Genomic DNA, 23242 nt, shown 5'->3' with positions numbered 1-23242 from the left:
GATGTGTTTTCCTTGGAGCAGAGAAGCGATATGATTGAGATATATAAAAAAAAAAGGCATTAACACAGTAGATCATGAGCATGCTTTCCCCGTAGCAGATGTGTCTAAGACCAGAGGTCACAGGTTTATGGTGAGGAGTAAATGCCTTGGAGGAGATGAGAGCAAAACAAAATTTCACCCAGGAGGTGTAGAGATATAGAAAATGCTGTCTAAGAGGGTGGTGGAGGCAGGTACTCTTGGAACACTGGAGAAGCATCTGGATAAGCACTTATAATGCCAGGGCGCAGTAGGTTATGGACTAAATGCAGTTAAAGGGGATTGGTGTACAAAACACTGTACTGCATGAGGAACAGGCCCTACAGCCTACATGCACTAACACACAACGCCTTTCTAAATTACACCTTTTGCCTCTACATCGTCCGTACCTCCGCCTATTCATATTTCTGTCAAAATGCCTCTTAAACATGGTAATTGTATCTGCTTCTACCACATCCTCTGGCAGCGCATTCCAGGCACTCGCCACCCTTTGTGTAAAGAACTTCTTTCTCACATCTCCTTCAAACTTTTACCTTAAACCAACATTCCCTAAAAGTTGACTTTTCTACTCTGGGATACAGACTCCAACTATCCATTCTATCCTCTCAATTTTGTAAACTTCTATCAGGTTGTCCCTCACCCTTCGATATTCAAGTGAGAACAAACCAAACCAAGTTTGTCCAATCTCTCCTCATAGCCAGTAGCCTCCAAATGAGGCAACATCCTGGTAAGTCATTCCTGTGCCCTCTCTAAAGCCTTCAAGTCCTCCTGCAAGTGTGGTGGCCAGAACTGAACATAATATTCCAAATGTGACATAACTAAGGATCTACACAGCTGCAACACCACTTGCCAATTTTTATACACTGTTCCCTGACCGATGAAGGGAAGCATGCCATATGCCATCTTGACCCACCTTAACCACTTATATTGCCATTTTCAGGGAACTGTAGACCTGTATGCCTAGATCCATCTGTATGTTGATGCTAAGGGTTCTGCCATTTACTGTATACTTTTCTCCTGCATCAGATCTTCCAAAATGTATCACCTCACACCTGCCTGGATTAAAGCCCATCTCACTTCTCCTCCCAAGTCTCCAGCCTATCTGTATCCTCTGGCAATCCTCCTCATTATACACAGCGCCCCCCCAATCTGTGTGTGTCAAATGCAAATTTTAGATCAGACCACCTACATTCTCCTCCAAATCATTTATATACATTACAGACAAGAGATCACAGCACTGATCCTAGCAGAACCCACTGGTCACAGACCTCCTGTCAAAAAATCACCCTTCCACCACTGCTGTCTGTTGTCTATGATTAAGACAGTTCTGTATCCATCTTATTAATTCACCTCAGATCCCATGCAACGTCACCTTTTGTATCACCCTGCCAAGAGGAACCTTGTCAAAGGCCTTGCTACAGTCCATACAGACAACATCCATCACTTTGCTCTCAATCTTTGTCACTTTCTCAATATTTTTAATCAAGTTTGAGAGACACAACCTTCCCCGCACAAAGCCAATAGGTCCATACTTTTCAAGACGTGAGTAAATCTTACCCCAAAGCATCTTCTACAATATTTGCCCTACCAGTGACACAAGACTCACCGGCCTGTAATTTCCTGGATTATCCCGGTTGACCTTCTTAAACAAAAAGGAACAATGTTGGCTATTCTCTAGTCCTCTGGAACCTCTCCTGTGACTAAAGAGGATACAAAGATTTCATACAAGGCCCCAGCAATTTCCTCACCTTTCTCCCTCAACAATCTACACTTTGACCCTCTCTGGGAGTTATGGTGCTACTGATCTGGCTGCTGCTTTCCCAAGGGGCCATCCCCCCAACAGTATCTAAAACAGAGAGGAATGGCCACCAGGTCTCCTGCACAGCCTGCCCACATTTACACTTCTTCCTGGTGGCTACCTAACTCTTTTATCTGTGCAGCTTTTACTGGTGGTGTGACCAGCTCGCTAAACGTGCTATCCAGGACATTCTCAGCCTCATGGATGCTCCACAGCGAGTCCATCCGCAGCTCCAGCTGCTCTGTGGGGTAGATCAGGAGCTGCAGCTGAACACCCTTGCTGTATACATAGTCACCATGGAGATGGGAAGCGTCCCCGATTTCCCGTGCATTGCAGAAGGAGCATTCCATGGGGCCACGTTCACCTGCAATTGTGAATCTTATCAACGACAGGCAATAATCCAGGAACAGATTACACAACCTTAGCAACAGAGAGGCTGACATTTCGGGCCTAGACCCCCCGAAACATCAGCCTCTCTGCTCCTATGATGCTGCTTGGCCTGCTGTGTTCATCCAGCCCTGCACCTTGTTGTCTCGGATTCACCAGAATCTGCAGTTCCTACTACCTCTGACACAACCTTAGCCACTGGTCACCAAACTCAGGTCTCTCACTCCCACTGTGCTGTTCGGTGCTTTCCGGTCAGCATTGACATGATAGGCCCGTTTCTACACTATACGACTCGATGATTTATTTTCAACTTGTTTTGTCGCTGACAGAGTGATGAATCTTTGAAATTCCTTACCCCAGAGGGCTGTGAAAGCTCAGTCTTCGAGTGGGTTTAAGGTGACAATTGATAGGTTTCTGATTAACAATGGTGTTACAGGTATTGGGATAGTTTGGGTAAAAGTAAATGTTCAGTCGCAGAGTCAGTGAATTTTTAAAAGGCACAGAGGATGCTATTCGGCCCATCAAACCTGAAGTTCTTTTATCTGGTACCATACTCTTTCCTTTTCCCCATATGCATGCGCACCATTTCTATCCAAATAATCATCCAATGTCCTCTGGAATGCTTCAATTGTACTTGCCTCCACTACATTTCCAGGTGATATATTTCATCCCCTCTTCACTGAAAAACGTCCTACACATTATGTGAGAAGTCAGTCAGTTGCAAACCATTTTTACAAATGAGCCTAAATATTGAAAACTTAGTTGTATTTTGAGGGGATGGCTGCATTAGGACATAGGACATTCTAAGTATTGCCATTAAATAAGGCTACTGGCAATTTCACAGGATGAAGCATAATCCCAGGTACTAAGTCGAGATCAAGGCCTGATCCTTGGCAATTCATTGTTGACAGGAGACCATTATTGCAAACTTTGCAACAAGAGATATTACATATACATAGAAAGCACTGAGAAAGGAAAGGTGGATGGAAAAGGAAGGAAGGAAGGGTGGAAGGAGAGGAAAGGGCAGGATGGGGTAGAAATTGGCAGGAATCTAGACAAGTGGCTTTTCCCATCTTCCATTCCTCCAAATCATGGTGGTGCAGATGCAGAAAGAGATGGCAAAAGGAAATAAATTCCCTATTATTTGCCTTCGGGCAGATGAGACCAAGGGTAGAGTAAGACAGCAACAATAGACAGCATTATAGCAATGGTAATGCACACTAAAAAGGTAGGGATATTTTTCCATAGGTATGCTAGAAATGTCAACATCAACTTTTCCAGACAGTCCTTATTCAAGTCCATCTACAATGGGTTGCCATGATTCAGACTTCAATCCAGTGGGCAAAGGTGTAAAATCTTTTCTCTACCTACCATCTGTTAAAGGCGCAAGGCTTTATATAACCAACAATGAGGTCTGTCCCCACACATCATTGTGCTGTTGGAGGTTTGGTACAGGAAAACAAGGTAAACATTTGTGTTAGTGAGGAGGATGTTGGGGCTGACCAGGGCGATTACAGGGGGAGAAGGAAAAAAAAACGGTGGAGAAACTTGAAGACTTTTTTTAAAATATATATTTTCTAAATTTAAATACTTAAATTCATACTTTTGAAAATATATAAATAAAAGCTTCCTGGTGTTAATTATTTTCTGCATTTTCACAGGTCACAGAATTCCTGCAGTGTGGAAAAAGGGCCTTCGGCCCAACAAATCCACACTGACCCTCAGAGCATCCCACCCAGACCCATCCCCCTATAACCCACCTAACCTACACATCCCTGAACACTACAGGCAATTTACCATGGCCAATCCACCTAACCTGCACATCTTTGGATTGTGGGAGGAAACCGGAGCACCCGGAGGAAACCCATGCAGACACGGGGCGACTGTCTGTGTGGCGTTTGCACTGTCGCCCAAGGACGGAATTGAACCTGGGTCCCTGGCGCTGTGAGGCAGCAGCGCTAACCACTGAGCCACCGTGCCGCCTAAATGCTATCACTTGATGGGGGTGAAAGAATTCTTGGTTGTTACTGGAATGGATTACCATTATAGAAATTAGCACAAGTAGCAGTAATACACAACTTTAGAATATTTGGCTGAATAAAACTGAATTTAAATACAGTATATGGTACAAAATAAGCACTCAAAATGGCCCAGGATAGAGTCAGTACAATTCCTTGGAGTTTATTCCTTTATTCATTCATGGGATGGGGGCATCGCTGGCTAGGCAGCATTCATTGCCCATCCCTAATTGCCCAGAGGGCAATTCAGAGTCAACCACATTGCTGTGGGTCTGAAATCACATGTAGGCCAGACCAGGTAAGGATGGCAGTTTCCTTCCCTAAAGGACATTAGTGAAACAGATGGATTTTTCCAACAATTGTCAATGGATTCACTGTCATCATTAGTTTCTTAATTCCAGATATTTTATTGAATTCAAATTCCACCATCTGCCACATCGGGATTTGAACCTGGGTGCCCAGAACGTTATCTGGGTCTCTGGATTAACAGTCCACGATAATACCACTAGGCTATTGCCTCCCCAGGTTTATTACTGGCGAACTCTCGGCTAACTAATCTCATTTAGCTCTCACATGGGTATGTCCCTAATTTTCCCTTTGTTGGGTCAATACATTACAGATCAACTTCTAAAGCTGAATTAGGTCATGTTTTACACTGGCAGGATCACAAGCTTAAAAAAAAAGCAGCACGTGTCCTTTGGCAACTCGCAGCTACAGACTTCAGAGGGACAAAATTATTCCACTATTGCCTGAAAATCAGAAGCATATAAATTGTCTTTCACGTTTCTCTTTTTAAAAGGGATTGCAAGGTCAGAAGTCCACAAACCCAGTAAGAAAGGCATGGGACATCAAAACTGTTATGCAATATTGATTGCATTTTGGCAAATGTGAGATTCTTTCATTGCAATGAATGAAATGCATACTCATAGCTAACCTGTTAACTTATTTATGCAATAGATGTTAAGCCTTTGTTGGAAATGGGAATGGATGGGACTGTCACTGGCAAAGGCAAGTATCTTTGCTTCCCCCTAATTGCTCTTGGTATGAGTAGCTCACTAGCCTCTGCAACAGTTAGCTGTTAACCACATTGCTCGGGGGCTGGTGTCACATGTAATCATATAGTAGATATTAGTGTCCCAGAGTCTAGTGTGGGGCTGGAGGGGATTACTCAGGGCCCAATAACCAGTGCCCAAGACTCAAGGTGGGGGGGGGGTCGCCTACCCCAGCCAAGAGCCTTGGTCAGGCTCCCATCCATCCATATTCCAACACTGGATACATCATTAACAAAAAAGCTATGAATATGCATTCCATTCAAAGCAATGAATGAACATTGCACGTACCAATCTGCAATGAATATTGCATAGCAGAATTGGATTGCCCATATCATGAATACTGGGCCTGTGGATCTCTGACCTTGGTGATTTCTTATAATACTAAAGCCTGGAGGTCTAGGCCAGAAGCAGCACTGGCTCCTGGGATACTCGTCACTGCCTGACTTAACCAGATGCGTTTTTTTTGACAATCAATGATGGTTTGACAGTCACCATTGCCGAGACCAGCTTACATCTAGATTTTAAATTCCAACTGCTATGGCGAGATGTGAACCCATATCCCCAGAGCATTCTTCTCGGTCACCGAATTACTCAGTGGCGTTACCACCATGCCATCATCTTATAAACATTCTAAATGCATTTGCTACTGATACTGTGAAGCACAATTACCATCCAAAAGAATTAAGATTAAGAAGTAAGAAACTGTCATTTCCATTCATTGTTTTCAAATATTTTAATTTAGAAGGGCGAATGGTGTGGACCTGGGAATGGAGCAAAGGCCCAAATCTCGAGCGAACTTAACCAGAGAATGCACAAGTCAAGTGGTAATATTGTTAAAAGATGCTAACGTTTAATGATTGAATACTGAGGTAAAGTTCAGCAACTCTATCCAACAAATCAACCTTGCTCAATCGCACTAAAAAAGGAAAGCACCATTTCAACAAACATGATGTAAAATCAACCGAAGCGAGAGGCGGGGGGGGGGGGGGGGGGGGGAGGGGGGGGGGGAAGAGAGAGCGAGAGAGGGAGGGAGCGAGCGAGAGCGAGCAAAAGAGGCCAACAGAAAGGGGTTAATAATAATTCAGTGCTAATAGTTCAGTATTGAAAAGAGGAACTGAAGCCAAGACATCTCCTCTAAGTCCCATTTGTTCAACAGCTGTGAGTTTCCAACCAACTTGCACTGACATTTTTACACTGCAGAACAGCTTCTACATGAAGTAGCTCTGTAACATGGCAGAACTCCCGCTGTTATTTAATCTATCCTATTTACATAGTTGGGACAAATTCCAGCATTAATAAGAAAGGAAGAATCAATTATACAAAGGAAGTCACAACGATAACCTTCAGCTTTTGACTGCAGATATGCATTGTTAGCAACTGGAGGTGAATAAAGGCGAAAATTATCAGCAAAAAGGGTCCAGTAATCCACCAGAGTTGGATCTACACTCATCTACCATCATTAATGCCCCTCATTTGAAATTATATAGTGTCAAAGTCAGGATTGCAGCACAAAAGGGGCTATAATTTTATATTTCCTCTCTGGAATTATGAGCATCACTGAAACAAAACAAAAGACAAAAATCAGCATTTACTGCCCATCCAAGGTGATCTTGAGAAGACACTGTTACGTTTTCTTCCCAAATACTTGCAGTCCATCTGGGGAATGTGCTCAGACAGCAATGCCAAGTATGGAGTTTCATGAGTTAGACTCAATGAAGGAACAGAAATACAAATTGGAGGTGATGGTGTTTCTATGGGCCTGTTGCACTCAGCTTTCTAGGTGGTAGAGAACATGAGGTTTGGGAGATACTGCCAAATGCAATGGGCAGACAGAACTGCCATGGTTGTTTACCCCCATCATGGTATAGATACAAAACTTCTCCCACACACAGTTTATCTGGGTCTGCAAGAGCATGAGAGTCACGCCAACTATTATCAGGTTGTAATCCATTTTACCTCTGTGCTATATTCTGTAAGGACATACCCATTAAGAAATAAGGATGGTCATATATTTTCCAGGTGGCACAAAACTGAGTAAACCTCTCTCAACAGCAAGCATTATCTTATTACCAAGATTATATTGTAACCTATGTCCAGAAGTTCTGAAAACTCAACTCTAACTGTGGTGGCTATAAATATGAAGAAAATAAATTAATACTTGCAATGTTGAAAGATCTAATTGGGGGAGATGCAACTCCAGAGAATTATTGCAAGCTTTTATTACTGTTACCTAACCCCAGTAGGACAAACATGTTAATTCAAGATCCAATTCTTCAAGCATTCAATATCATCTTTACTGTTCTGCAAGTATCAAGATCATCTTTAGCCCACAGTCTACCCAAACTGGTTAATTAACCAAGCAAGATGCAGTGCAGAAGTCATATTTTGGTTGCCCTGCCCCCACCCAAGAAAACTGGAGCACTGATACTACATAATCTGAAAGGTGCCACGTAAAAAATCCCATTGCTGCATCTCCTTTGTGTTTTCATAGAATAGAATCTCTACAGTGTGGAAACAGGCCCTTTGGGCCAACAAGTCCACACCGACCCTCAGAGAACCCACCCAGACCCATCCCCCTATAACCCTCCTAATCTACACATCCCTGAACACTACGGGCAATTCAGCATGGCCAATCCACCTAGCCTGCACATCTTTGGACTGTGGGAGGAAACCGAAGCACCCAGAGGAAACCCACGCAGACACAGGGAGAATGTGCAAACTCCACACGGATAGTCACCAGAGGGTGGAATTGAACCCGGGTCCCTGGCGCTGTGAGGCAGCAGTACTAACCACTGTGCCACCGTGCGGCCTAAAAATTTCACCCAACTCCAGTCTTCTAAGACTTCAATTGTTGGAGACAATACAGAAATGAAAGAATTTTAGTAACAGAAGAAGAAGACTGGAAAATCTGGACATGTGCCCAGAAAATGTAGTCGAGGCAGGTTTAATTGAGGCAAAGAGGGTGTCGGATGGTTTTAGATAGAAATGGTGTGCAGGGATATGGGGAAAATGGCAGGAGATTGACATTAGGGAATAGAACCTGTGTAGGCACAATGGACTGAATGCTGCCTTCTGCAGTGTAATTATTAAGTTTTTGAGATCCTGTGATCTTTGGTATTTCAGCCAAGAAAAAAAAGTCATCCAAGAGATGATCTGATGCAGTGCAAACATATTGGCTATACATATTAAAATCACATAAATTACATTAAACTATATTCTAAGAAATAACACAAGTGAACTAGTAAAAAGGGCAACTTTAGGACTAGATTAATATGTTTGCAGAGACAGGAATTGACATGTTGCAATTGTACAGGACATCGTTGAGGCCACTTTTGGAATACTGCGTGCAATTCCGGTCTCCCTGCTATAGGAAGAATGTTGTGAAACTTGAAAGGGTTCAGAAAAGATTTACAAGAATATTGCTGGGGTTAGAGGGTTTGAACTATAGGGAGAGGCTGAATAGGCTGGGGTTATTTTCCCTGGAGCATAGAAGGCTGGGGGGGGGGGGGGGGGGGCAGGGGGGGTGACCTTATAAAATCATGAGGGACATGGATAGGCTGAACAGCCAAGGTCTTTTTCTCAGGGTAGGGGGCATAGGTTTAAAAGGTGAGAGGGGAAAATTTCAACAGGGACCCGAGAGGCAACTTTTTCACACAGGGTGATGCCTGTATGGAATGAGCTGCCAGAGGAAGTAATGGAGGCTGGTACAATTACAACATTCAAAAAGGCATCTAGATGGCTATGAACAGGAAAGGTTTAGAGGGATATGGACCAAATTCTGGCAAGTGGGACTGGGTTAATTTAGGACATCTGGTCAGCATGGACAAGTTGGACCGAAGGGTCTGTTTCTATGCTGTACAGCTCTGTGATTCTCTATGACTGCATTACATAATGTATAAAGAGAAGTGGCTTAAACCACATGTATCATTTAAGGGATAAGTAGTGCTGCAGCTGTGGGTCCAAAATGTTTTGCCAAATGGATCAACCAGGCTAAGCTGAATGGCCATCTCGTTGGATTATTATCTCGTGATTAGGCTGGAGAAAAACATGCTTCCCATCATATTCAGACCACAATAGGCACATAATGCAGTTCTTTTCACTGCTGTTACCGGTGCTTTACATCCCACAAAAATAGTTTATTTCACAAACCTCTGCAACTTCACAATAGCCAATGGACATTGATCTTATGAGATCTTGAGGCAGAAAGAAAACGAGCAGCAAGAGGACATGGCAGTGTACATGAAAGATGCTGCTTCGTGGCAACAGGCTGTGACCCATGTTCTAAGTTGTAAAAGTACTTTATGTATTGAATGTTGCCCCTAGCTCAAGTGTGGAGTGCAACTATGCATATTTAAGCTTGTATTTGCCTTCTGTCTATTTCATCTGGCTTTCTCCCCCACTCACTCAATGTATCAATTTACAGTTAACCTTTCATAAAAGCTCCACAAAATCAGTTACACTACCTCCATCAATGTGCTAGAGAGACAAGAGAAACCAATGACGGAGTCCTTTTCCTGAAGTACATCGCCGTATCAATCCTGGCCCCATCTCCTACATGCAACAAATTCCATGCCGTTCCCAGTGACTCCATTTCCCTCCATTGTCACAATCTCAGGCTGAGCCAGACTGTTCACTTTTCTTTCTTTTTTTTTGGGGGGGGGGGGGGGGGAAAGAGGAGGAGGGGGTGATATGACATGACTGAGGTATACAAAATTATACGAGATATAGACAGCATAGATCATGAGAACCTTTTCCCCATGGCAAATGTGTCTAAAAGACCAGAGGGCAAAGAGCAAGCCATTTAAACTGGATCTGAGAAAGAACTTTTCACCCAGAGGGTGGTAGAAATATAGAGAATGCTGCCTGAAAAGGTGATGGAAGCAGATACCCTTGCAACATTTAATGGAGCATCCAGATGAGCATTTAAAATGCCAGGGAAGAGTAGGCTATGGACTAAATGCAGGTAAATTAGTGTAATTTGGTGTTTGCTGGTCGCCATAAACATGGTGGGCTGAGGGCCTGTTTCTCTGCTGTATGAGTCTATGACAGTATTCGATTGAAAGCCAAGACAAAATTTCCAAGTCCATGCCCTCTTGACCACAAAGACTTCTAGCTTCATAATATTGCAAAGTTCCACTTCACCCCATGTATCCCTGACACCATCATTCACATCTTTGTCATCACCAGACTAGAATCAGATTTATACAGCACTGAAACAGACCCTTTGGCCCACCTCGCCTGCTCTGACCAAATATCCCAATTTGACCTAGTCTCATTTGGCCTATATCCCTCTAAATCATTCCCATTCATATACCCATCCAAAATGCCTTTTAAAATGATGGAATTGTACCCATTTTCACAACGTCCTTTAGCAGCTCATTCCATACACGTACCACTCTCTGCGTGGAAGAGTCACCCCTCAGGTCCTTTTTAAATCTTGCCCTTTTCACCTCAAACTCAAGTCCTCTGATTTTGGACTCCACCCCCACTACCCCCGCCCCCCATCAGAGGAAAAAGACCTTGACTATCACCCAATCCATCCCCCTCATGATTTTATAAACTTTTGTAAGGTCACCCCTCAGCCTCAAACAGTCCAGGGAAAATTCAGCCCCAGCCTATTCAGCCTCTTCTTATAGCTCAAACACTCCAATCCCAACCACATCCTTGTAAATCTTTTTTGCACCCTCTCACGTTCAACAAATCCTTCCTATGGAAGGATGGCCAGGATTGTATGCAGTATTCCAACACTGGCCTAACCAATGTCCTCTATAGCCACAATATTCATTCAAATTCCTATACTCAATGTTACGACCAATGAAGGCAAGCATGCCAAACACCAACTTCTCCAGCCTGTCTACCTGTGATTCCACTTTGAAGGAACTACATATATGTACCTCTTGATCTCTCCATTCTACAACATTCCCCAGGGCCCAACCATAAATTGTGTAAGTCCTGCCCTTGTTTGCCTTACCAATATGCAACACCTCACATTTACCTAAATTAAACTCCATCTGCCACTCCTCTGCCTATTGGCCCATCTGATGAAGGTCTCGTTGTATTCTGATAATCCTCTTCATTATCTACTACACCACCTATTTTGGTGTCAACTGCAAACTTGTTAACCACGCCTCCCATATTCAATCCAAATCATTTATATTAATTACGAAGAGCAGTGGACCCAGCACCAATCTTTGTGGAACACTGCTGGTCACAGGCCTCCAGTCTGAAAAGCAACCCTCCACCACCACCCTGTCTCCTACCTTCAAGCTAATTTTGTATACAATTCGATGATCCCCCTGGATGCCATGTGACCTAACCTTGCTAAGCAGTCTACTATGCGGAACCTTGTTGAATGCTTTGCTGAAGTCCACATAGACAACGTCTACCACTCTGCCTTCAATCATCTTTGTCACCTCGTCAAAAAACTCAATCAAGTTAGTCAGACATGATTTCCCTCGCACAAAGCTATGATGACTATCCCTAATCAGTCCTTGCCTTTCCAAAGGCATGTAAATCCTGTCCCTCAGAATCCTCTCCAAAAAGTTACTCATCACTGATGCAAGGTTCACTGGTCTATAGTTCCCTAGCTGTTCCTTACAGCCTTTTGTAAATAATGGCACCAGATTAGCTACCCTCCAGTCTTCTGGCTCCTCACCTATGGCTATCAACAATACAAATATCTCACCCAATCGCTTCCCACAAAGTTCTGGGAAACACCTGATCAGGCCCCAGTAATTTATCCACTTTTATGTATTTAAGACCTCCAGCACCTCCTCTTCTGTAGTATGAACTCTTTTCAAGACATCACTATTTATTTCCCCCAAGTTCCCTAGCTTCCATGACCCTCTCCACTGTAAACGCTGACACAAAATAGTCATTTAGTATCTCACCCATCTCCTATGGTTCCACACACAGACGGCTACGTTGATCTTTAATGGGCCCGACTTGCACCCTAGTTATTCATTTGCCTTTAATGTATTTATAGAGTTAAGGAGAATCCAAAAGGATTCTATTTGCCAAAGCTATCTCATGTCCCATTTCTGCCCTCCCGATTTCCCCCTTAAGTATTATTCTACTGCCCTTATACTCTTCCAGGAATTCACTCAAGGCCAGTTGTCTATACCTGAAAAATGCCTCCCTCTTTTTCGTGAGCCGAGCCTCAATTTCTCTAGGTTAAACAACAATTCTTTCAATAGATTGTCACCTTAAAATTTAGATCTTGGTTCAAAAGGATGTGCGCTCTGCATTTCTTGCTGATTGGTGGAAAAGCAGACTCATATCACAATGTGGACATCAGATGCAATTTTTGTCAGACCATTCAACTGCAAACAAACTCGTGAATAATTATCGGACAACTCTTCAGGAAAACTGGCTCTCTTTAAAAATTCACCCAAAGAACGAACTGCCATCAATTCAGAAAGCTTTCCCCCCTTTTCCTTCCGAAGCAAACTACTGTCATCTACAATAAAGCAAAGAACTGCAGACATTGGAAACCTGAAGCAAAAGCAGTTCTGTCCCGCACTGAAGGGTCACTGGACCAACAATGTTAACTCTGCTTTCTCTCCAGATGCTGCCAGGCCTATCGAGTTTCTCTAGCAATTTCTGTTTTTATACCATCATCTACATTTGAGGTTCTTTTCACAATTATGTGACTAGTTGGTACTTATTGGACCCTCAGAATTAAAGCCACCCTAGGAGGTATACCGTTTTGTAAGGAATACTGCAATCCATCTCAGTTGCAAGATCTGAAAAAATTCCCTCCCTCCTTTTAAATACCTATCCTGATCCCTCCTGAATTTTCTGGCTGTGTCTACTTCCACACCTGGAACAATCTAATGATCAACTTCTACGTAACAGAGCTAAACCCAAGAGGGGAGCAGGGAAATGGAACACAAGTCATTGCTCATAGAATCCTTACAGTGTGGAGGCAGACCATTCAGTCCATCAAATCCACATCTACCCTCTGAAGAGCAGCCCAACCAGACCCACTTCCCTCCCCATCCTCGTGACCCTGCATTTTCCATGGCTAATCCAGCTAGCCTACACATCCCTGGACACCATGGGTAATTTAGCATGGCCAATCCACTCTAATCTGCACATCTTTGGACTGTGGGAGGAAACCGGAGCACCCGGAGGAAGCCCACACAGACAGACACAGGGAGAATGTGCAAACTCCACACAGACAGACAGTCACCAGAGGCTGGAGTTGAACCCCGACACTGAGGCCAGCAGTGCTAACCACTGAGCCACCGTGCCAGCGAGTCGCATGCAAGACAGAAATGAATTTGCTGCCTATGATGTGTTATGTGTGATATTCAGTTTGACTGAAGTCAATGGAACAGAGCACGGCCCAAAAGGTTTAAACCAGCAATTGCTAATATACTGACTACTTTGTATTTTGCCTATGCTCAATTCTTGTCAAAAAACCTTTCCTTCCTCTCCTGAATGTGAATCATGAACAGTACACAGCTGGGAGTCTCTTCATGCCCTTTGCAAGTAGAGATTTTAACTTGTATTTCCAAAGCATATTGAGTAGCTACTTTCCACTCCTCCTCAATCCAGTGCAAAACACACCATCTCAGCAGGCTGCGTTGCCATGGTTTGGTTACAGATTGTGACACTAACCAACATAAAAAGGCATTGAAGATAAATAAAATCATATTTGCAATTAAAATAATTGCAGTTGTTTGCACAATACAGTATCCCTTACAGGGAGGCACTTTGTCACTCCAAAACCCAAGTCCTGACTCCCTCAGAAAATGAAGTAGTATCATACAGCAAGGAAACAGACCCTTTAGTCCCATTTGCCCATGCCGAACAAGTTTCCCAAACTAAACTAGTCCCTTTTGTATGCGTTTGGCCCATATCCCTCTAAACCTTTCCTATTCATGTACCTGTCCAAATGTCTTTTAAATGCTGTAACTGTACCTGCATCCATCACTTCCTCTGGCAGTTCATTCCGCATACAAACCACAATAGTTAAAGACCGTGCACAATGTCAAACTGCTTCAGAATGAATAATGAGCAGAATCATTTTGCAGCATATATCCATCACCTCTGTGCCTTATTGTGGACAAACGTGTGCTACTTATGCAAAATAATGCATCTGACCAAATCTCCCAACGAGCAGTCACTATTCTAAACACAAGAAACTCTGGCAATTTGCATACAAAAAGATCTCAAACAGCAGTGATAATATCCAAATGTAAGGCAAGTATTGGCCACATAAAGACGGTTTCTCTTTAGTTTTCGGTATTTTTGATTGAGATTGAAATGGAAACAGGGTTATTTTTAAAACCTAGGCTGTGGAAGGATTTTAAAAGCACGTTACCATCACTCACGGCAAGTGCTGTTTATATTGCTATTTGATCAAGCAGTGGGGGTGGGAACAGGCAGGCAGAAACCTATGGGTATGTACAAAATGAGATTCAGCTGGCAGCAGGAGGCTGATTGACAACTAGTCATTATTCCACAAACTAATGACAAAGACCTCCCACCTGCCAACAAGGTGATTAACTCCTAAGTAGCTGAACAGCTTCCGAGTCGGAATATTCGGTCAGAACCCATCGAGAAGCAATGGTGTTGTCTTTTTTCTCTGTAGTTGAAAAAATCTGAAGCTGGAAGAAAGCCAGTTTATTTCCCCTCACCTGTTACTGTGAGGTGCATGTTTTTTAACCGATATATCAACAACTTTACAAGTTGTGATCCAGTCACTCTGTGCCCCCCGGAAGCAAGTGGAGAAGGGAGATCAAGGAGCAGTGTTCCGAGCAGCAAAAGGATCATCTCAGCAAACCCAGTGCACAGGGACCATTGAACGGTCTTCAGTTTGTCACACATAATACCCGTTATTTCATGCCTGCCTACACATGTAGAATGAGTTTTATAATGTGCTTAGAGTTTTAACTAGAAGAGTATATGGCAATGGTTCACAATCGTTTACCTGTAGCTAGAATCTACTTATTTGTAATAAATTACAATCCCTTTCAAATACAGAAACTTGGTCTGTGCTGACATCCATGGTCTGAAAATCAGGTAAATTAATGAATTTAGATTACTTCTATAAAATCTTTAACTTTTGTAATAACTGCAGGAATAATGAGACTTGATTTCCAGTGCACTACCACAGTGAGATGCAACAGCCAAAAGACCAGGGAAGTTATCTCCCCTGCTTTACTTCTAATGTGCATCTACCTGAGAAAGCAGACTGGATCTCAGTTTAACATCTCCTCTGCATGGCAGCACCTCCAAAAAATATATGAAGCACATCTTTAGCACTGCAAGGGACAGCCTAGATTTTTATGCTCAGGTCTCAGGAATGGGAACTTGATACCTAGGCCTCCTGCATCAGAAGAAAAAAAGGAAGTGTGCTTTCCAAAGATCCACAGCACAGAATTTGTCAGCCTAAAGCAAAGTTAGAGATGGTTAGCATTCATACACAGTCTCTCCTCCTCTTTCCCATCCTAAAACTGGAACAAAAAGGCACTTGAAGAAGGACCAACAGCACTTAGAATCATCGAATCCCTACACTGTGGAAGCAGGCCATTTGAACCATTGAGTCCACACCAACCCTCTGAAGAGCATCCCACCCAGACCCATCCCCCTATCCCTATAACCCTGCATTTCCCACTGGCTAACCCAACTAACTTGCACATCCCTGAACACTACGGGCAATTTAGCACAGCCAACCCACCTAACCTCACATCTTTAGACTGCGGGAGGAAACACACACAGACACGGGGAGAATGTGCAAACTCCACACAGTTGCCCGAGTGTGCCAGAAGGCATGCTAAGCCAACATATGCCGAGGATAGGAACTGACACGTAGGAGGAGCATTCACTAGACTACTAGATTGCTTCACGAAGAGAGGGGGAAGGAATTCAAGCGGATGAATAATTGATGTGGGAATGAAGTCAATGGAAAAGTACACAGTGGTAAAATAAACAAAAAAAGTTAAACAAATCTAATCAACCAAAAAGAAGAAAAACTGGAAATACACTGCCAGTCAGTCAGTATTCGTTGCCTTTTTAAAAATTGAATCAGAAAGTGAAGATGAGTTACAATAACATCATTAACCTACTGTGCAATTCAGTTTACCTTGGTGTATAATGTTTCTGTATCAAAAAATGAGAGACAAGGTAGAAGAGGCTTGATGGGTAGAATGGCCATTTCATGTTCTATCACACAGGACAATGTGAAATATAGAAAATAGGAGTAGGCCATTCAGCCCTTTGAGCCTGTTCTGCCAATCGGTATGATCTTGGCTGATCATCACTGATCATCCAACTCAGTACCCTCTTCCCACTTTCTCCCCTTAGCCTTTGATCCCTTTAGCCTCAAGATCTATATCTAATTCCTCCTTGTGTCAGAGCCCATGCAATCATACCCCAGTCCGTCATATGCAGGAGGAAGAGAATAAAACTTTTAAAGATCTCTGTGATCATTACGGTCTCATCACCCGTAGGAGTTCCTAACCCCACAGGATTATTCTGAAGTTTCCAAGAAGTTACAATTATTTAGTGCAGAGGTGCAAGCATCCCAGGAGAAAAATTTTTTGAAAAAGGGGATGAAACAGAAGTGTGATTTGTTTAAAAAAAATTGTTTGAATATCTCCACTGGTTATAAATAATACAGGAGACAGAGGGGAGAAAATGTCATTAGACCGAGTGGTACAGGTGGAGAGACAAGGTCATGTGATGGATCTTCGAGAATCATGTCACGAGGCGATGGCCTTAATTACCTGGAACATATAAAATGCCAGCTTCTCGTTGTATTCCCACTGTTTTATTGCTTGTTCCACTTCTGGAGGCACAGTTGTTGTAGACGCAGGACCTTGCCCAGCTGGTCCGTGGTAATGTTCAGCAATTTTAACCAGCTGCTCACGAAGGTACCTCGTCAAAATCTGAGTCCACTCTGTAAAAATGGAAGCAGCAGAATTAATCAGGGGCAGACTTCAAAAGGAACATTCCCACAGAAACAACGTGCAAACTGGAAGGAAGTGCAAGAGAAGGCAGAGGCTCTAACATCCAGATCCTTGGATGAGAACTGTTGTGCCAGATGTTGCCAATGTTCAAGTGGGATAAAACCACCCAAATGAAGATCACTCAATCCTGCATTGATAGCGACTATGCCTTTAGATGCCACAATGTGGAGAAAATGAAATGACACTTAGAAACAGACACTGTTGAGTGACATCAGCTTCAAGTGAAAGGTAAGATGCATCGACCATCTGAACTTCAGCATGTCTGATCTACACAAAAGATTTAAAGCAACAAAATAGACATCCTCAGGCAGAATGAAATACAGGAGCATGGTTGACCATTAACATCAACAGTAAATAATTTTTTCTCCCCAGAAATTGGTCAATGAGAACAGTAGGTGATGATCTGTCCTTCCAAAAAAGTATGTATGCTGCCTTGTTCGTTTGTTTAGTTTGATTTATAAGTCAGTCAGTTCAGAGATGTTATTACACCCTTGGCCCAGTTGGGGCTTAAACCCAGGTCTTCTAGTCCAGAGGCAGGGACACTACCACTGTGCCACAAGAGCCCCAAGTGGCCTTGTTCATTTTATCCTACAACTATAGAGACAGCTGAACAGCACGAGCAGGGTAGAACACATTTATTTCAGGCTATGAAATCAAGATATTTTCGAATCAATGTGTTTGGAGATGTAATGACATACCTCTCCAGCAGGTAAGATCTACCTCCATGCCACAAGGATCTTCAAGCTGTGAAGTCATTAGTTCGCACTTCATTTGGTGTAGGTGGGTATCAACCAAAGAACAGCAAGTTCTCTCACTGGAACATTTTTCTGAACCAGCCAGCAAAATAGTCAATAATCCCATCACCATTTATCAACAAAACTGGGTTTCTGATTTGCATACTTAATAGTAGCTGCATTCCAAAGTTAAAATCATTTTTCAAAGACATTGGCTGATTTTGACTTCATTATAGAAAACAGATCATAATACCACATTACAAAACTAGCTAATCATTTTGTGGCTTCTTTCTAAAAAAAAAGAAAATTTCTCTTTCATGAATATAGCTGTCACTGGCAGGGGCATCTCTAATGGTCCTCAAGTGATTTGACAGTTCAGATCAGTTCAGAGTCAGTCAACCACATACTGTGGTGTCTGGAGTCACATGTAGGCCAGAGCAGGTAAGGATAGCAGATTTCCTTTCCCAAAGGGCACTAGTGAACCAGGATGCAATTTTACAGCAATTGACAAGTTTATTTTTCCTTTATTCATTTACAGGATGAGGGCATCGTTGTACAGGCCAGTATTTCTTGCCCATCCCTAACTGCCTATTAGGCAGTTCAGAGAGTCAACCAAACTGGGTCTGGAGTCATAGACCAGACCAGATAAAGATAGTAGCTTCCTTCCCTAAAGGACATTAGTGACCCTAATGGGCTTTTCCTGACAATTGACAATGGATTCATGGTCATCACTAGACTCTTAATTCCAGATTTTATTTTGAATTTAAAATTCCACCACTGGCCATGGTGGGATTTGAATCCGGGTCCCTGGAACATTACCTAGGTCTCTGGATTAGCAGTCCAGCAATAATACCACTAAGCCATCACTCGACCGGTTTTTACTTCCAGATTTTACCAACTGAATTCAAACTCCACCAACTGCCATTGTGGGATTTAAACCCATGTACCTAGAGTACCATTAGTTCTGGGCCTCTGGATTATTAACCTTGAAGGTCACTGGACTGTGATTTCTCTCCACAGATGCTGCTAGACCTGCTAGATTTCTCCAGCAATTTCAAAGAAAGAACAAAAGGCACAGGACTAGGCCCTTCGGCCCACCAAGCCCGCACCGATTCCTGTTCCTTATTTTGACCCGCTACATAGTGCCCTTATGGGATTTCCATCCCTCTGTTCACCATCCATTCATGTGTCTATCAAGGTACACCTTAAACATTGCTAAACACCATCTCCACTTGCAGGGCATTCCAGGGACCTACCACCCTCCGTGCGAAAAATTCTGCTGCTGTTGATGGCCCATAGCGCCTCATGGATGCCCAATCTTGAGTTGCTAGATCTGTGCAAAGTTTGTCCCATTTAGCACAGTGATAGTGCCACACAACACGACGGAAGTTATTCTCAATGTGAAGGCAGGACTTTGTCTCCACAAGGACTGTGCAATGGTCACTCTTACAGTTACTATCATGGACAGATGCAACTGCAACTGGCAGATTGGTAAGGATGAGGTCAAGTATGTTTTTCCCTCTTGTTGGTTCCCTCACCACCTGCCGCAGACCCAGTCTAGCAGCTACGTCCTTTAGGACCTGACCAGCTCGATCAGTAGTACTGCTGCCGAGCCACTCCTTGTCGTGGACATTGAAATCTCCCACCCAGAGTACATTTTGTGCCCTTGCCATCCCCAGTGCTTCCTTTAAGTGTTGTTCAACACGGAAGAATACCGATTTATCAGCTGAGGGAGGATGGTATGTGGTAATCAGCAGGAGGTTTCCTTGCCCATGTTTAGCCTGAAGCCATGAGACTTCATGGAGTCCAGAGTCAAATGTTGAGGACTCCTACAGCAACACCCTCCCAACTGTATACCACTGTGCCGCTCCCTCTGCTGGGTCTGTCCTGCCGGTGGGACGGGACATATCCAGGGACGGTGATGGTGGTGTCTGGAACATTGTTCTGTAAGGTATGATTCTGTCATATGACTATGTTAGGCTGTTGCTTAACTAGGCTGAGACAGCTCTCCCAATTTTGGCACTAACCCCCAGATGTTAGTGAGGAGGACTTTGCCGGGTCAACAGGGCGGTTTCTGCCGTTGTCTTTTCTGGTGCCTAGGTCGATGACCTCATTACAGCCTTGGTTCAAACATGGACAAGAGAGCTGAATTCCCGAGGCCAGGGGAAAGTGACAGCCCTTGACATCAAGGCTGCATTCAACAGGGTGTGGCATCAAGGTGCCCTAGCAAAACTGGAATCAATGGGTATCAGGGGGCAAACTCTCCTGTGTTTGGAGTCATGTCTGGCACATACGAAGATGGTTGTGGTTTTTGGACGTCAATCATCTCAGCTCCAGGACATCTCTGCAGGAGTTCCTCAGGGAGGTGTCCTAGGCCCAACCATCTTCAGCTGCTTCATCAATGACATTCCCTCCACCATAAGGACAAAAGTGTGGACGCCCGCCGATGATTGCACAATGTTCAGCACCAGTCGTGACTCTTCAGATACTGAAGCAGTCCATGTTTACATGCAACAAGATCTGGCAATATCCAGGCTTGGGCTGACAAGTGGCAAGTGACATTCACACCACACAAATGCCAAACTATGACTATCACCAATAAAAAGGAGACAATCTAACCACTACCCCCTTGATATTCAACGGTGTTACCTTCACGGAATCCCCCATTATCAGCATTCTGGGGGTTTTCATTGACCAGAAACTCAACTAAAAACTCACCACATAAACATAGTGGCTATAAAAGCAGGCCAGAAGCTAGGAATACTGCAGCGAGTAACTCACCTCCTCACTCCCCAAAGCCTGTCCACCATCTACAAGGTATAAATCAGGATTGTAATGGAATACTCCCAACTTGCCTGGATGAGTGCAGCCCCAACAACACTCAAGAAGCTTGATTCCATCCAGGACAAAGCAACCCGCATTACTGGCATTACATCCACAACCGATGCTCAGTACACACTGCTGCTACTATCTACATGATGCACTGCAGAAATTCACCAAAGATCCTCAGACAGCACCTTCCAAACCCACGACCACTTCCATCTAGAAGGACAAGGGCAGCAGACATATGGGAACACCACCATCTCCAAGTTCCCCAAGTCACACACTATCCTGACTTGGAAACATATCGTCGTTCCTTCACTGTCGCTGGGTCAAAATCCTGGAATACCCTGTCTAATGGCATTGTGGGTCAACCTGCAGCATTTCAAGAAGGCAGCTCACCACCACCTGCTCAAGGCAAACTAGGGATGGGCAAGAAATGCTGGCCAGCCAGTGACACCCACATCCCTCAAATGAATAGGAAAAAAAAGAAGATTTTTCCTTCGCACTTCTCCCCTAAACATTCCCCCCTACTTCAGCTTGAACCTGTGACCTCGTTGAGTTGACCTCTTCACCCTGGGGGATAAAGCTCCTTACTATCCACTCTGTCTATGCCTCTCATAATTTTGTACACTTCTATCAGGTTGCCCCTCAGCCTCCATCTTTCCAGTGAAAACAATCCGAGTTTATCCAATCTCCTCATAACTCAAACTCTCCGGACCAGGCAACATCTAGGTAAACCTTCTCTGCACCCTCTCCAAAGCATCAACGTCCTTCTGGTAGTGTGGTGACCAGAACTGCGCACAATATTCTAAATGTGGCCTATCCAAAGTTTTGTACACCTGTAATATAAAACTTAGCAACTATTCGATCCCTGCGCCAAATGACAGCAAGTATGTTATATGCCTTCTTGACCACTTTATCCACCTGTATTGCCACTTTCAGGGAACTGTGGACCTGTACGTCAGATCCCTCTGTACATCAATGCTCCCAAGAATTCTGCCATTTATGTTGAAATTTGCACCTAATTTGATCTTCCAAACTGCATCACCTTGCATTGGTCTAGAATTTCTGTTTGGCTCGTTTCAGATGACCAACATCTGCAGCTGTTTGATTTATTACATAGCAAGAGGAGGTCATTCAGCACCTCAAAATTACTCCACCTTCCAGACAGAGGACACGTAGCTGTAGCAGGAAATCTTTGCCTCCACATTTCAATGCCTCAGCAGGGATACTATCTGCTCTAACAGCCTTGTTGTTCTTAAGCTGGTGGATAGCCTTCTATACTTCGTATAGGGCTGGGATGTTGCTGAGCTCATGTTTGCAGCATGCTTTGGGATGCATTCAAGATGTCCCAAATGGGTCCGAGATGTGGTCCGTCTACAATAGACACCAAGGTGCTGGAGTAGTACTACCAATGCTACCCGCGCGAGATCCTCCGAATCCACTGAGATGAAAGATGCACAAACACCACCATCCTCGATCAGGCCAACATCCCCACCATTGAGGCACTGACCATCCTTGATCGGCTACGATGGGCAGGGTATGTTGTCCGCACGACTGACACAAGACCCCGAGTAATTGCTCTACTCCCAGCTTCGAAATGGCTGGCAATCCCCAGGTGGACAGAGGGAGCACTTCAACAGTGAGGCCTTGAGTGTATCACTGAAGTGCGGAATTCGCACAGACACCTGGGAATCACTGGCCCAAGACCATCTGAAGTAGAGGAGGAGCAGCAGCTCGAAACTTGCCGTCGGGACAGAGAGGAAGCTGGACAAAGACAGCGTAAGCAGCGCGCTGTCAAACCAACGCCCCACCCACACATTCTCACGACCACCTTCCACCCCAGGCGTATCGGAGCCTACAGTAGCCATTTTGGGCCATATGGCCACCCACAGACTCACCCCGAGTCACAACTAATCTGATTGTAAACTCAAATCCACATTGCTGCCAACCCCCATAATGCTTCATCCAAGAATCTGTCCACTACTGCCTGACTGCCACCAGCTTTGCAGAAAGAGCATTCGATAGATACACAATCGTCAGAACAGAAAATCATCTCCATTTTAAATTTGCAACCTCTAGTTTTAAGTTTTCTCTTAAAAGGGAAAAAATTCTCTCCGCGTCTGCCCTATCAAAGCCACTCAGGCTTTTGTATATTTCCATCAACTAACCTGTTCTACACTCTCAGTGGAGACAAGCCTGGCCTGTCCAACCATTGCTCATAAAATCAACACACCGAGTGCAGATCTTAATCTGGTAAACATTCTTGGAACTGCTTCCACAGATTCGCATCTTTCCTTAAAGAAGGTGATCAGTACTGTGCAGATTACTCCAGATGTGGCCTCACTAGTGCCCTGCAAAACTAAAGCATAATAATTTCATATTCCATTCCTCTCACAATTATTGGTAACAT

At 43.8% G+C, this 23242-nt stretch overlaps 1 protein-coding gene across 1 annotated transcript in view; it reads right to left on the bottom strand.

Moving 5' to 3' along the window:
- LOC109914935 (mediator of RNA polymerase II transcription subunit 12-like protein) overlaps window positions 1–23242 on the bottom strand; it is a 159403-nt gene that overhangs the window by 56650 nt on the left and 79511 nt on the right. Inside the window, exon 6 of the mRNA XM_048604504.1 lies at window positions 17030–17202. Within this exon, the coding sequence (XP_048460461.1) occupies window positions 17030–17202 (173 nt within the window). The remainder of the gene's footprint in view (window positions 1–17029; window positions 17203–23242) is intronic.

Source organism: Rhincodon typus, chromosome 13 (assembly GCF_021869965.1).
Source record: "Rhincodon typus isolate 14 chromosome 13, sRhiTyp1.1, whole genome shotgun sequence".
NCBI lineage: Eukaryota > Metazoa > Chordata > Chondrichthyes > Orectolobiformes > Rhincodontidae > Rhincodon > Rhincodon typus.
Note: the sequence above shows the minus strand (reverse complement) of the source record. Positions and strands in the feature narration are given on the sequence as shown.